General features: G+C 40.3%; 1 protein-coding gene across 2 annotated transcripts in view; it reads right to left on the bottom strand.

Annotated features, from left to right (window-relative positions):
- MBD5 (methyl-CpG binding domain protein 5) overlaps positions 1 to 12,596 on the bottom strand; it is a 563,198-nt gene that overhangs the window by 251,699 nt on the left and 298,903 nt on the right. For both annotated transcript variants that reach the window (XM_086957256.1, XM_086957255.1), the window contains exon 8: positions 7,437 to 8,642. In XM_086957256.1, coding sequence (XP_086813382.1) covers positions 7,437 to 8,642 — 1,206 coding nt within the window. The remainder of the gene's footprint in view (positions 1 to 7,436; positions 8,643 to 12,596) is intronic.

Genomic DNA, 12,596 nt, shown 5'->3' on the forward strand with positions numbered 1-12,596 from the left:
GTGGGGTGTGGGTGTGTGCGTGTGTGTGCGTATGAGCGGGGGGTGCGTGCGTGGCTGTGTGTGTGCACGTGAGCCCGTGAGTGGGGGGTGCGTGCGTGGCTGTGTGTGTGCGCGTGGGCCCGTGAGTGGGGGGCTGCGTGCGTGTGTGTGCATGCGCGCGTGTGTGTATGTGTTATCCGCTTCCTGGCAATGTGGGGCAGGAGATGTGCACGGCGTGTGGGTGAACGTGCATGCTCACATGGGGGAATCTCCTGCGCGTGCACATCCCCGGTCTCACATTCCCAGGAAGTGAGTAACAATAGATGCTTCGCTGGACGCAGCTGCGCTGCTACACCAGCTCGACCTAAAAAGGTATGGGGTAGGGTCAAGTAAACGGGTTAAAGGAGATCCGCTAGGGCGATGGGTAATTATCGAATTACGGTTAGAGGCCACACTTTTGACCATATGCTCCATCTATGGCCCCAATTCCGATGATCCGGATATGTTGAATCAACTGAGTATCGAACTAGCACTGTGGCCATCACCTTTACTTTTATGTGGATGGGAAAGATGATATATCAAGTAATTACATTTATGGTGGCAGGAAGAAAAATGTGTTTAAGGCCACTAAAGGGATCACCAATGAATTCGGGTTGGTAGATGTAGGATTTCTAATAGGAGGAGGTGCTCCTGGGAGTACTTTTTATTCTGCTCCGCACCAGAAACATTTTCGTCTAGATTACTTTTTTGTTACGGCTGGATTCATCAATACTGCCAAAAATCTCAGGTTTGAAATTGTGCCTACACTAATCTCCGACCACAACCCTATTATTCTCGATTTAGATATTAACCTTAGACAACCCCCAAAGCCTTGGTCTTTTGACCAATTCATCAATACTGCCAAAAATCTCAGGTTTGAAATTGTGCCTACACTAATCTCCGACCACAACCCTATTATTCTCGATTTAGATATTAACCTTAGACAACCCCCAAAGCCTTGGTCTTTTGAATGGAAGTTACTTTTCAATCCTCTTTATATTGAATATATGGGGAAGTGGATTCCCAAGTTTTTTAAATTTAATCAAGGCTCAGCGTCAATTGAGATTGTATGGGATGCTTTTAAATCAGGGGTTTGGGGAGAAACGTTAAGTTATTCAATAAATAATCAGCGTGAAATTAGGAAGGTAGATGATATGGAAATGGCCATATTGCGAGATATTGAAATTCAGTTGATGACGGCATGCAATAGAGGGACAAGCACTGAGCTAATTTAAAAAGATTCAGCTGTACAGAAAGCCAGGATCCATCAGAGCTTTGCCATGAAATTGGCTCAAAAAATTGCCACTTTCAGATCAGAGATGTATGAGGTGGGGGAAAACTCGGGTAGGCTCTTAGCAAAAAGACTTCGACAGAAGGTGGTATCCGCAAATATCGATAAAATCATGGATAACTCAGGGCAGTTATATGATAATCCATCGGACATATTGGGGGTTTTTTCGTGAATTTTATTCCCATTTATACACAGAACAGAATACTAGAGATATTGAAGGAAGGGTAGCAGATTTTATGGATTCCTTACCCAATCTTACTCTATCATCAGAAGAGTCTGAAAAATTGGAGACCCCTATTACTTGGGAAGAAATAGAATTATCCTTAATGTCATTAGCTTCTGGCAAGGCTGTTGGCCCCATGCTATACCCCTCGAGTTCTTTTGGATTATCAGAAATATTCTTAAAAAATAAATGACCACACTTTTTACGGAGGCCCAAAGAGGTAAGGCTCCATCTTCCTGGCAAGGTTCAGTAATCACGGCTTTTCTCAAAAAAGACAAATCCCCATTACTCCCGTCTTCATTTCGCCCCATCTCATTGATCAATGCGGATAGCAAAGTTTACTCCAAGATCCTAGCCTCCCGCATTTCTCGAATTATTACACCACTGGTTTTGAAATTCCTGCACGCGACACAGCCGATCACATTTGTTGCGTGATTACATTCTTGGACTGGGCTAGGGGCAACAGGCTCTTATCGGTCTTACCCTGTTGGATGCTGAGAAAGCAATCAACAGGGTTGCCTGGGCATATATGTAGGATATCTTAACTAAGAAGAGATTCGGTCATGGTATTCTAACAGCTTTAAAAACTATGTACCGCTCCCCGTATGCCTCTATTCACCTGAATGGTCAAATATCCACTTTGTTTTCAATAACTCGCAGCAAGGGTGCCCGTGCTCACCTTTACTCTTCTCTATCTACATCGATCCTTTTGTAAATAGTTTAAATTTTGCTGAGAACATAAAACCAATTCACTTAGCCCATATAGATTATCGAGCCTTAGCTTACGCAGATGATATTGTGGTAGTCACAACAGATATCGAAACTGCTCTTCCAGCTATTAACGATTTAGCAGCACAGTTTGGGTCCTTTTCAGGATACAAGTTGAATTTATCCAAAACGCAGATTTTGTATGTTGGAGGTACTCCGCCCATTAATATATCGACTGTGCCAGAAGTTTCATATTTGAGAATCAAGATCTCGCTCCCAGTCTCTAATGTTCCAGAGCTAAATATAAACCCGGCAGTGGTAAAAGTCAATGCGACACTAGAAAGATTAGATCATCTTCATTTGTCGTTATATGGCAGAACGAACGTATTTAAGATGCTAATCTTACCCAAATTTTTATGTGTGTTTCGTACAATACCCATTGAATTCCCTCTTGCTTGTTTAAAAAAATTAGAGAGGGTAACCTCCAGATTTTTGTGGGGCTACAAACGGCAACGTAGAGCCTTTAAAAAGATGATCCTCCCTAAAGAGTATGGTGGGTGGAACATTCCGGATTTTCTATTCTATTAAATTGCGGCGTCCTTACAACCCATTAGCCCACTTATAATTGGTGATAAAGCCCGAATCCCTTTTTGTAATACTCCCTCAATCTATGAGCTAGTTTTGGGAGAAGAGATGAAAGGATGTCTTGTGAAGGTAATCAAACCTAGCTACTTCAAAAAGACTAAATTTAAGATTTTAAAAGCTGCTTTTGTAGTCTGGAAAGTAGTTCGGCGACACATGGGCATATCAAAATTAAATGTATATACGCCTTTTACTGCACCTGATTTACTACCCTATATTTTTCGGGATCAAGTTGCTATTAGGTGGGGGGCCAAAGGAATTTGTTGTTTTGGGGATTTGTTTAAAGAGGGTCACTTAGTTTCGTTTAATGATTTACAAACTAATTTTGCTTTATCAAAAAATGATTTTTGAAATACCTGCAAATTCGCAGTTTTCTACAGAGTGTTCGACCATCAATAGAACATCAAATGAACAAAATCCCCCTTATTGAACTTATGGCAAAAAAGACACCTATTGGCCTATTCTACTCTTGTTTGATTCAGGAATTCCCAGATGATTTTGGGAAATTGTCAATTAAAGTGGGTGAATAAGCTCTGGATACCTGAAATCAATATTCTTGAATCTATCATGTTAGCCAACCGAGTGCTTATAACGGGGATGATGAAGTCACAATACTTTATGTCCATACATGATCTATATAATACCCTTAGGAAGGTATCCAAATGGAGTATGACAATAGGGACAAAATGTAATAGGTGTGGCCAATTCGCCGCTGATGCGGCACATATGTTTTTTCAATGCCCTAAACTTTCTGAGTTCTTTTTGCATATTGAACATTTTCTGGCCGTAATTTTAGGACATAAAATTACTTTAACCGCTGAGATGGTATTGATTGGTTGTAGCTCGGGAACGGCTGATCAACCAATACCAAAAGCTACAACATGTTTTCTTTTTATTTGTATGGCCGTGGTATGAGCCTGTATTACAAGAGATTGGATTAATTCCGAGCCCCCTTCTTTTTTCATTTGGCGTGAAAGACTATTGTCAATATAGAATCTTGAAATGGCTATTTATAAAACTAAAGGGACAAAGAGGGAGGGCTATGGGAGTAAAGATATGGACACCCATTACGGAATGGATTTAGGAAATTGCAACGTCTTCAAGATGTATCTTTTTATTATTGGGTGTTTCTGACAAATGTATTTGATTATTTTGCACTACTGTGAAATATTAGATTTGTATTTGCTGTTTTTTTCCTTGCATGAAATAAAAAACTTTATAAAAAAAAAGAGCTTGAGAAATGTTTTTTACTTACTCCTTATTGCGTTAACATGCAAAATGCTAATATTCCACCACCATTTTTAGCCGAAGCTGGTAGTCAAAAATACAGGTGGCTTCAGTGGTTTAAACATTTTGACAGCTACTTAAATGCTATTGAAATAGACAAATTTAATGCCAGACGGAAGTTGGCCCTACTCTAGAATTGCTTAGGTGTGGAAGGACAATGCATATTTAATCATTTACCCTCAGCTCTTCGGCCTCCTGACACAGAATGTGATGTTTATACAGAGGCTATTAGTGGACTCAAGAATCATTTCAAGGAAGACACCTGCATCATAGTGGAAAGACAGCTTTTTCACGAGGACACAATCGCACTTTCAGTCCACTGAGCGCGTTCTAGCGGAATTGAGAGTCTTAGCCTCAACGTGCGAATTTGATGGGAACCTGGATAATTATTTTAGGGACCAGATTGTGGGTGATTGTTTTGACACGAGCATTCAGCAGAAATTGTAATGCTGCCGAAATCCCAATTTCCAGGAAACGCTGGAGATAGCTAGAGGTATTGAAACGTCGACCCAGTGTTCAAAGGAGTTGAACAAAGGAAAGGAACAGCTTTCTACAGAACAAGTGCATGCGATTGCACTCAAAGCCAAAGCTCATAATTCTTTTGATAAAGAGGGAAAGAAGAGTGGGAGACCAGGTGAAAGTTCCAATACATGCTTCAGGTGTGGTTGAAGCAACCATCTCTACAATGAATAAAAACTGTTCGTCAGCTTATAAACTATGTTTGAAATGTAAGAAATTAGGCCATTTTGCTAAAGTATTCATAAGTGCGTAACAATGGGGTTTGTATGGGAAGAGGACTCTCATTCTTGTAATGATTTGGCAGAAGAGCTGGACACCAGAGTAGTTTTATCCATCAAGATGGTAGAGACTACTCAAGATAACATTGGAAGTGGTGATCCCATATGTGATGTCTCTATAGGTAAAATCAAATTAGAAGTCACAGTAGATTCGGGGTCACAACCGACAAGGTCAAACAACAATGTCCCTTGTTATTAGACATATTCTTAGCCGGGCCTTGACGCGGGGCTATAGAATGTAGTGGAAGATCTTGGCTAAGGCCTTCCAGCGATGCCTCGACCTGAGCCTTTGAAAGTACAGTGTCATTATCGGCCCCCGCGACTGCGGTTGGGCCTTGCTCATCGCTCGAGTGGTCATCGACGGCTCCGATAGCCTGTGCGTCGTCTCCTACCTCGACGACGTCTTGATCATGGACGTAGTCTTCTTCTTCGTCCTCATCAAAGTTAGAGTTCTGCTCCAACGCAGGATCCGACTGTTGTTCAGGATCCTCTTCATCAACGCCCTCGTCGTCTTCAGCCTCGAAGATGTTCTCCGGGTCGGGCGCTGTTTTCTGCGCCGACTGTCTCATGGCGCGTCGAAGCCGAAGTGTTTTCTTTGACCTGAACCGAGAACAGGCCATGCAGCTGGCCTCGTCGTGTTCCGGGGATAGGCATTTATTGCACACCGGGTGCACATCGAAGTGAGGGTATTTAGAGTTGCAAACAGGGCATCGTTTGAACGGGCTCTGTTCCATCGTCGATGGGGCCTTTGGTGTCGAAAAAGGCAAGCGGCCTTCGACGTCCAGCTCGAAGAACTGGAACAAGTACGTGGCACCAAACGAAAACACAATACTGACGCCCGAAGGCCTTTTGGCCTTGTGAAAATGTGTTTTATATCGATTCCGAACTTGAGTTAAGAAAGTACATCCAAACCCAATGGCGGAAAAAAACAATCTGAGGATGGAGAGGATGCCCATGCGCACTGTAGTCCAGGGGAGGAGCCACCTATCTCGTGATACTTCGAAGACTCTTCCAGGACAACAATGTGCAATCATCCGGACCCAACACTAGGCAGATATGAATTCAGCAGCCCACATGCCTCGAACAACACTTTTTCCTTTGTAATAAATGCATTCAGCGACTCTGGAAAAGCGCCTCCAAATCGTTAAATGTGTTCAGAAATGGATACTGTACCGATTCTGTATTTGGAGGAGGCGTGTTGCATTTGCAACATTGATATTTTACTGACACAGCAAAGTCTGCTTTATTAAAAAGCAATCAGACATGATAGCCTGCCGACACCAGCAGGCCACCATCCCAGTAATGGCAGCCTATCATAGTAGGTTGAAATTTGTGACATACCTCGTTAATATTTATGAGATAGGCCGAATTGCAACCAACTATGATTGACCTTTTTGCAAACTGACCTATTAATATAAAGGTTCGTTCCTACAAGACCACACTGGTAGCAAAAATACTGATTGCAAATTGCTACCAGTGTTTAGTACATCAGCCGATATCCTATCCACCCTATTACAAGTGTGTCACAGCCTACAGCACTTGTAATACAGTAGACAGTATAAGTGCTGTGTTTTGACAAAGTATCCTATCTAGCGAACTCTAAAAAAGGTTCTTAGAGAGTTAGAAATGGGGGAGCTTCGATATATTGCCCTGAACACTTACCATAGCCTAAGACATTGGTTTTCATCAAGCATAGCACTGGATGCCATTAGATTGGCATTCTTCACAAAATTAGCATAGTATACCTCATAGATCATTCAATTTAGAAAAATCAGCCATGGGTTTGCCAAGAAGAGTATGGATAACTTCCAATGAATGCAGTCTTAACAGGTCCATTGCAGGAGACTTTTCAAGCTCTATTTTGCATGATCAACTTATGGTGATAAAATTTGGTCCCAGAGTGTTTGGACCTAAGGGTATGATCAGAGCAGTGTCCGATCTTCTAGAGGCCAACAAACACATGTGACCTTTAGGGGCACGGAGTTATTCAAGTATGTTAAATTATCTTTCAATACAAGCCTCTAATGCAAAGGCAAAAAGGGACCTTATTTAAAAAGCCACATGCCCTGGCCCATTCTGTAACAGACGTTTTGGTCTATCTTTGGTATTGGTGGTAGTTTACCTGAATTGTGGAAGAAGTGAGATGTATCAGAAACTCACAGGACTATACTGCTACATTTGTTAAATTATTTAAAAAAAAGATCCTTTAATGAAAAACAATTGAATATGTTCTTGCTGTGATCACTTACTTCACGCACTAAAAATCTTATTGTTTATAAACTACCACTAATCTTAATCAATGTTACACAAGCCCATTTTTATGATGATTGATGTTTAGATGTGTCGACACTAAAAAACATGACTGCATTGTACTTCATACAGATACCAGAGCTCACTAATTAAATTGTCTAATACTTCAGCAAGTTTTGTAATGAAACAAATAGGAAGTACAAAAATCAAACTGACATACCTTCCCATCTTGAGAGTTTTGGTGACAGGAATTGTGTACTTCTTCTTCTCTCACTAGTTTGCCAGGCCATGTAGTTAGTCCTTTGATTTGGCCCCAGACAAAGTCACCAACATTAAACGTCCTAGGCCTGTAATGTGGCAACTCGTTTGAAGAAGGGGAGTCTGGAATCCTCAGGTCATCTTCACTACTCAAGCTTTTAGTGTCCGAAGGGCTAGGTGCACAACCATTAATACGTTTAGCATGAAAGTCTCCATTATAATGAATATAGTCTTTCACAAAAGTACTTTCTAAGCTATTTGATGAACTTGGAGATTGTTCTTCCATACCCAAGTCTTGATTGGGAATGCCCAGTATTTCACCAAAACCTCTGCCAACTTGATGCTGATTTCCGTTAATATGCGCACACCTTTCCACTGTGTTCTCAAGCCTCTCCTTAAAACTGATCATAGTCCTTTTGTAATGGTTAAACCTAAAATTCTCCTCCATCAGTTTTTCATTTTGACAGTCTCTTGGTGGTAATAATATTGGATGTTGTTCCCTTCTAAATAAAGGCAACATGGAGGCATTGTTAGGTCTTGCTTGACAAGGGCTGCTGAAGACTGGGTGTGAATGATCCAAAAACTCTTCACATTTCCATCGGTTTACATCCCCCACAGGGCTTTGTTCCCCATCCCACTGATTTTTTAGTGTGTTGCAACTTGTAGATTTGAAATACTCATACCCATCCATTTCCTCAGAAAGTCTGACATGCTCTGAATTAGTCCGCATTCGAGTTGCTCTTGCATTTCTTACTCTGCCGTCATGATCAGAGACCATGTTCCTTCCATGGATTACAGCGCTAACAGCACTCGAAAGATTTAATGGATCCCCGATTGATGCAGTGAAGGCACTCATTGCACTCAGAGCTGGAATGGGGCTCATTTGTGTTGTACTGCTGACTGCTGTGGTGATTACTACTTGCATTCCTTTACTTGCAGCATCTACAACTGCTTTGTAGATAGCATCGACTGATGCATCACTCTGACCAGCGCCACCAAGGCTATGTTTTGAATGCGGTCCTTGACTTTGTTCAACTCTTTGTTGCATATTACATAAGGGATTTTGAAAAGGAGGGAGAACAGCGCTGGAGTTCTCAGGATGGGGTGCCATCCCTCTCTGAGAGCTCATTTGTTTATTTAAAAAAGAATGATCTTCCTGCATTCTCACCTGAGGATAAACATAATGGCAAAATAAGTTCTGCTGAACTATTTAACGCTACATTTTGGTATACAATATGAGAATACTATCTAATGAGACATATATTCCAATAACTCCATTGACTATTAAAGAAACAAAATTTAATAAAACACAAACTGAAACATAATAAAAGTAATAATGCATCTCTGTGGTTTGAAACATAACAAATATAATGGTTTAAAATTTGGGAGAAATCAACATTTGCTAATCACTAACAGTTTTACATGTGGTACCATCACATGGCTGAACCAGACTGTACTCCTCCATTCTACCCAACTCCACAGAGCCCTGACAGTATAAGGCATCTCCGCTAGCTGGATTCACATCAGTAAGAATGGGGAAGCGAAAATGGAAGAAACATGTACAGAATGCATTGTGGGTCAATCACTGCCAGCAATCTTCAGTGTATAGCTGTATTGCAAGGTGTGAAAAAATGCAAATAATTCAATTGAACTGGTTAGGCATATCCTAGTAAACCCATAAGAGGACTATTACTATGAAGTGAAAGTAGTATTTCAAATTATTAAGCTTGCGTAGGCCATTACAAAAGGGGTAAATCCACAAATCAGTCCAACGTCACAAAAATGTAAACTCGTAGCAAAATATAACAAGCAACCAGTGACATATTTTGTGGGAAGGTGCCTCAGATTCACAGTCACTCACAATGTAAGAAAAAAGTTTACTTCAGGACACATCAACTCCACTTTAGATGGTTGAACAGGAAATCATGAGAATGCGTTAGCCAGACATAAGACATGAGGAGTATTGCCTGGCTTTGAGGGACTGGCATTCAGCCTCCAGTTAAAGGAAATGTGAATAGATAAAGATATCTTGTTTTTGTAATAGCATCCTAGAATGTGGCATATTTAGGGGACTTAGGAACAATGATGTGGTGAACCTTTATGTTCCCAAGATTTTATTTTTTTGTCCAGATACAGGTGACGAGAAGAAAAGGGATTTACAGGGATTTTATTCCAGGGAAATTCCTGCTGTTTATTTGCATTGGAAATAGAGACCCTAAGAAACTTTGGCAGTTTTCATAAAATCTAAGCTAAAAATAAATACAATTAAACTACCAAGAATGTCTCTTTACTTTTAAATTCTGAAGATGGAGTTGCCGCATAATTTTAAAATTAATTCCAATAAATATATTTATGCTCCACCAGAAACAAGGACTTGTGATTTACTTAGTCTCTTGAAATTAAAAGACTGTGGATTAAGTAATTTCTAGATTTTACCATTTCGGAGGGCTTCTGATTCTATTTTTACTTTCCTGTGGTTCACCAAGGATTATAGTGATATGAACAAAGAGCAATGATGCATCCATGTATATATATATGAAACTTATATCCTGATGTAGGTGTTTTGGCAACTTAAAAAACTCAATTTTAGATGCTTGATTGACAGGGTTGAACCAGATCTTTCCCTACTCTACTCTACCAGTTTCTATCAGCATTTATCAAACTGTGGGTCGCAACACGACTTTTTCGTCTGTCGGGAAAATCTGAGCAATAAACAAAGATGCCTTTAAATTCTTTTTACCCCGTCCCATGTGCCAGTGATTTAAAGACTGAGGTCAAAAGTCAGGTCTTCTGACAAACGGCTGCGGGAATGGTGTCACTTTTCTTTCTCCGACAGCAAAGTGAGAGGAGCGTTTAAAATTAATTTGTGACGATACTGCTGGAGTACAGGGAATGTGCTACGAAAGTCTACAAAATATTGATTTTGTGCACCACACGACAAAATGTAAATGCCCGTAAGCGAACTGGTCGGATTCAGCCGTTCGGAAAGAAAAAAATAAGCACTTTTTTAAAAATCCTGAAGTGTGCTGGAAACAGATTTTAATAGTATCAAAACAAATCAAGACACTTTTCTTGGTAATGCACAAATGATTAAATATTCAAAGAAACTCGATCACCACACATTATCATCTGTGTACTATATAATTGTATAAGTAAAACTTTGTGGAAAGTCAGTGGCCATTTCAATGTAAAATTTGCTACATATAAAAGACAATGAACTACAACACAATGCATACGTTATGTTCCAGAATAGCCCCTTCTCATGTCCATTAAAGGTAGGTGGGTCATGGAAATTTGTCATTCTAAAAAGTGGGTCTTAGTTCTAAAGCGTTTGGGAACCATTGGTGTACATAGATGAAGACTAGCACTCTAATGTGCTATTAAAAGGCCCATTTGTTTTGATTATTACAATAATTTTACTAATAATATAGGCCTAGAAAGTGATTCCTAGCCTCAAATGGCAATACTCAGTAAATATATTAATTCTGAATTGGACCCGACTATTACTCTCAAAGGACAGACTGACATGAATACTGTACCCTAATTACAGTTCACAAAAATGTTGCTCACTTGAGGTAATCATAGAAAGTCTACACTAAAATATACAACATTTTTGTAAATAATATTATTGAAGACAATATTTATGCTAGAGGGCATTTCTGCAGAAGACATTCTGATATACAATCAGGCTTTCCCGATGGCAAATTCAGGAACAAGCATTTTATGGTTCTGAAGTACCGAGCAAATCTGAAAGTCTACTTCAGTAAAACAAAAAAACTAGCAATTTATCAAAGTTGTTCATGATTCAAATCAGCTATCCAGATACCCTGGAGTAATTACTGAAGGAAAATGCTACTTACAAGTATGCATCTGTTCTTGGCATGTAGAGCTGCAGAGCTGTACACTTAGCATTAGAACGCCACCTGGTGTTGGGCTCGGATGATTGCATGTTGTTGTCATCTTGGAAGAAGTCTTTGTAGTCACGAGATAGGTGACTCCTCCCTTGGACGATAGTGCGCATGGGCATCGGCTCCATCCTTAGATTGTTTTTCGCCATGATGGGAAATGATGGAGTTAGTAGAAGTAAAGAAAAGGATGTCCATGCGTGTGCATCTAAGTAAGATAAAACTGGAATGGATACAGGTCCCGGGGAGGCGGTAGGGCGTGTACAACTCTGCAGTTCTACATGCCAAGAACAGATGCATACTGGTAAGCAGCATTTTCCGTTCGAGGCATACGAGCTGCAGATTGTACACTTAGCATCGATTGTGCAGCAGTGTCTCCCCTAGCGGTAGTCACCTGTATCCGTTGCAGTAGTTTGAAAGAGGGTTTTAAGGACAGCTTGGCCTACTGCAGCTTGCTGCTTGGCATGCACGTCAACACAGTAGTGTTTAGTGAAGGTGTGTGTTGTAGATCATGTTGCCGCCTTGCATATGTCCTCTAGGGGTATGTTTCCTAAGAAAGCCATAGAGGCTCCTAGTTTGGGTGTGGAGTGCGCTCTAGGAGGAACTGTTAATGTACGTTTTGCTTTTTGATAGCATATTTGTATCCATTTTACAATCCACCTTGCAATTCCACCTTTAGAGATTGGGTTGCCTTTATGAGGTGGAGAGAAAGACACAAACAGTAGTTTTGTTTTTCGAAAAGACTTAGTTCTATCTATATAGTAGAGAAGAGCTCTTTTAACATCTAGTGTGTGTAAAGCCCTTTCTGCTACAGAGTCTGGGTTTTGGAAAAAAACAGGTAACTCTACAGATTGGTTTAAATGAAAAGGAGTAATGACTTTTGGAAGGAATTTTGGATTAGTTCTTAGAACCACTTTATTACGATGTATTTGTAAAAATGGTTCTTGTATTGTGAAAGCTTGTACCTCACTTACGCTTCTAAGAGAAGTAATAGCAATAAGGAAAGCTGTTTTCCACGTGAGGAATTGCAGTTCACATTTATGTAAAGGCTCGAAAGGGGGGTCCCATGAGTCTTGTAAGAACAATGTTTAGGTTCCACACCAGAGAAGGTGGCAACCTGGGTGGGATGATTCTTTTTAATCCTTCTATAAATGCTTTAATTGCAGGTACTCTGAAAAGAAACAGATGTTGTCTGTTTTGTAAATATGCTGCAATTG

This window comes from Lissotriton vulgaris, chromosome 2_1 (assembly GCF_964263255.1).
Source record: "Lissotriton vulgaris chromosome 2_1, aLisVul1.2, whole genome shotgun sequence".
NCBI classification, from domain to species: Eukaryota; Metazoa; Chordata; class Amphibia; order Caudata; family Salamandridae; genus Lissotriton; species Lissotriton vulgaris.